This window comes from Choloepus didactylus, chromosome 11 (assembly GCF_015220235.1).
Source record: "Choloepus didactylus isolate mChoDid1 chromosome 11, mChoDid1.pri, whole genome shotgun sequence".
In the NCBI taxonomy this organism is placed as follows: Eukaryota; Metazoa; Chordata; class Mammalia; order Pilosa; family Megalonychidae; genus Choloepus; species Choloepus didactylus.
Genome location: NC_051317.1, coordinates 29,377,377 through 29,380,610, shown reverse-complemented (window position 1 = coordinate 29,380,610; position 3,234 = coordinate 29,377,377). Strand labels below are relative to the sequence as shown.

The window sequence follows — 3,234 nt, the reverse complement described above, 5'->3', positions numbered from 1 at the left end:
ACAGAGGGTTGTCACATACATCACAAAGCGGAAGCAGGATGTGGGCGCCATCTTTGCACCACTCGATGGGCGGGGGGAACTCAAGGGCAGGCTGCAGCTTGTCTACTAGGCCTAACCCGGAATGTGGCTGCTCACATCTCCCCCTTTTTGTTTTTATTTTGATGCCCCAGTGTCTCCAGTGATGAATGTGCTCCCGTGAACCCAGATGGCTCACAATTTGTTCCGGTGCTTTGGGGAGTCTGGACTAGGTCTCAGCCATTTAGCGGCGGAGCCTCTAGCACCGACCAGAATGCTCACTTCATATAGAGACCGGAGAGCCCATGAGCTGGAAACCATGTGGCTCTCCTTGCAGTACTCAGTCTCGCAACTGGGGGACAAGAGGGTTAGGAGAACGGTAGCCAGTGTCGAGGGCGTCACTAGGTGTCTCTGTGCAATGACAGGGGTCCCGTCTGGCCACAACTAGGACTCTGCCCAAGAGATCTACCTGAGACAAAAATAGGACCACTGGTGCCGATTATTTATATCCAGGATTTTGCCAAATACTTAGCTGCGAACCTTGCCCCCAAATGCCCCGCTTCGAGTGGTTGGGATGGGTGCTGGGCAGAGGGACTATAGTCATCAGGAGGGTTACAGGCAGAGGACATGGCCATCATGGCGGTCAAACCTACTAACAACCCCACAGCAAGGAGAACCCAGTTCGTCAGATTAGGCCAGGAGAGCCAGGAGGGAGAAGAGGCCAAGGTAGAGCAAGCCCTCGATGCCGTCGTAGCAGACGCCAGTGAGGGCATCCAGGTAGTCCTTGTGCAGCCCCCGACAATCCAGCATGGCCGTCAGCTGGTGAAGGCCGGCCTCAGATGAGTTCAGCAGCAGCTGGATCTCGAGCAGATCTCCCTCTGCCGAGGGGAAGTGGGGCACGGCAAACTGCAGCAGCCCCCCAATCTGGATCTGCATGGTGGTCAGTGAGCGCTGGAAGACAGTCAGCACCTGTTGGAAGGGGCTGCTTGCACTCTGGCTGCAGTACAGGTAGTAGCGGGTCACCTCTGTTCTAACCTGGCCCTGTGTGATGTTCAGGATGAAGGTGTCAGGAGCCACGCAGAAGTCACTGGTGCCCACGGCGGCGGCGGTGTCTGCAGCCAGGGAAGCCCAGCTGAGAATCAGGGCCAGCACCCCGCAGCACAGCATCAAGGCGAGCAGACACTTGGAGTGCTTGGCCAGTCCCAGGCAGGTGACCAGGCAGATGACCAGGTCCAGGATGAAGAGCAGGAGGTAGGAGAGCCACCTGTAGTACTCCACATAGCTGGTCTGGCCGGCCACCTCGGTCAGCTCTGCGGTGACGTCCGTCCACACCGGCAGTCGTGAGAGCTGGGCCCTGATGCTGGCCGCCATCTGCTGCACGAACTTCAGGGTCTGCAGGTAGTCTCCCCGGGCAGCCAAGATCTCACTGAGCCGGGCCAGGTGCTGCTCGAGTTCCACCTTCATCTGCTGGGTGGTTCCGGAAACCAGGGCATCGATCCCGGAGAAGGTGTGGTTCGCGTTGTCCAAGGAGTAGATCAGCTGGTACACCCCATCATTGGTCTCGCTGTTTCCATAGAAACCAACGCCCACCGCAGCGCAGCAGATGAGCCCGGCCACCACGGCCACCCAGGTGACGCAGCAGGAGCTGTGCTGTTTGGTCTGCGCTGCCCCGTCCCACCGCCCGCAGCACAGCCAGACTAGGTAGGCCGTGAGGAAGACGAGGTTCAGCCCCAGGCAGACAGCGGCCACCAGCCCCAGGAGTAGCAGCGACTCCTGGTAGCTCTCGTCGCGGGGGTTGAAGGTGCTGTTCACTGGCTGCAGGCGCAGGCTGAGGTGGGGGACGCGGTGCAGCCACACGACCCACCAGGGCGCGATGTACTCCACGCGCGCGGCCGGCATGGCTGTGCCGATCGCCGCCAGCCCCGCTGCTTCAAAAGGGTCTTTAAGGGGGTTAATAGGGGTGAGCTTTCAGACTGCCCCATGCTTGCAGTCGGCACTATCTCTTAATCACTCGGAGAGCTCTTCCGAGTCCCCGGGGCTACCTGAACGCCCACGGGCCCTAGTCCTCGCACGAAAAAAAAGGGGGTGCTTACCTTCTCGCGGTGATCAGTCGCGGAAGTCAAGCCACGGATCCCGGGAGCACGTCTCCGTCGGGTCGAGGGGAACGCGAATGAGGTTCCCCGTACGGGCCACCACTTGTCCGGCGCTTTCTCCGCCTCGCCTCGAGTCCTCGGTCGGCCGGCGATGGGGACCAGAGAGATAAGGGGAGAGAGGGTGCGGACAATGTCTTACCCGACGCACTCGTGATCACTCTGGACTCGCAGCAGTGAAGCATGTAGGCTTTTAATGGAACTAGGCAATCATCCTCTTTACAGGTTCCGCCCGGGGCAAGACGCCTCGGGGGAGATCAACCTCGATGCGGCCGTCAGGCGCGGCTCCTTGTGGGCTGTCTCCCCGAGCTCTGCCCGGGAACTTTCTTATAAACCTTACGTATATCCAATGGGCAAACGCCACGCATACAAGCATGATTGGTGAATACAGAGGGTTGTCACATACATCACAAAGCGGAAGCAGGATGTGGGCGCCATCTTTGCACCACTCGATGGGCGGGGGGAACTCAAGGGCAGGCTGCAGCTTGTCTACTAGGCCTAACCCGGAATGTGGCTGCTCACAAGTGGTGAATTGCTTTTCTATTGCTGCTTTCAGAACTTGCTCCTTCTCTTCAGTATTTGACAATGTGATCAGAATATGTCTCAGATTGGGCTTATTCGGATTTATTCTGTTTGGAGTTTGCTGGGCATCTATGACTTGCTTATTCATGTCATTTAGAAGGGTTGGGAAGTTTTCCCCAACAATGTCTTTGAATACTCTTCCAAGTCAGTCCTTTAACCTCTTCCCCCTCTGGAACACTGATGATTCTTATATTTGTGCACTTCATGTTATCCATAATATCCCTGAGATCCGTTTCAAATTTTTTGATATTTTTCACCATTCTTTCTTTTGTTCTTTCACTTTCAAGCCTACTTTCTTCAAGTTTATTTATTCATTCATCAGATTCCTCTAATCTAGTGCTATGTGTATCAAGAATCTTTTTAATTTGATTAACAGTTTCTTTTATTTCCATAAGATCCTCTATTTTTTTAAATTTACTCTTGCAAATTATTCTTTATGCTCTTCTAAGGTCTTTTTTATGTCCTTTATATCCTGAGCCATGGTATT

General features: G+C 55.2%; 1 protein-coding gene across 1 annotated transcript; it reads right to left on the bottom strand.

Moving 5' to 3' along the window:
- Positions 1 to 705: 705 nt before the first annotated feature.
- LOC119506250 (protein tweety homolog 2-like) lies at positions 706 to 2,168 on the bottom strand. Its single transcript, XM_037799239.1, has 2 exons — positions 2,109 to 2,168; positions 706 to 1,955 (listed from the first exon to the last, which is right to left on the bottom strand). Exon 2 carries the CDS (start codon positions 1,912 to 1,914, stop codon positions 706 to 708), a length of 1,209 nt encoding a protein of 402 aa, XP_037655167.1. The 5' UTR covers positions 1,915 to 1,955; positions 2,109 to 2,168.
- Positions 2,169 to 3,234: the final 1,066 nt, after the last annotated feature.

Bases quoted from the DNA above. Each gene is read 5' to 3' on its own strand.
- LOC119506250 (XM_037799239.1), bottom strand. From the start codon at position 1,914: ATGCCGGCCGCGCGCGTGGAGTACATCGCGCCCTGGTGGGTCGTGTGG.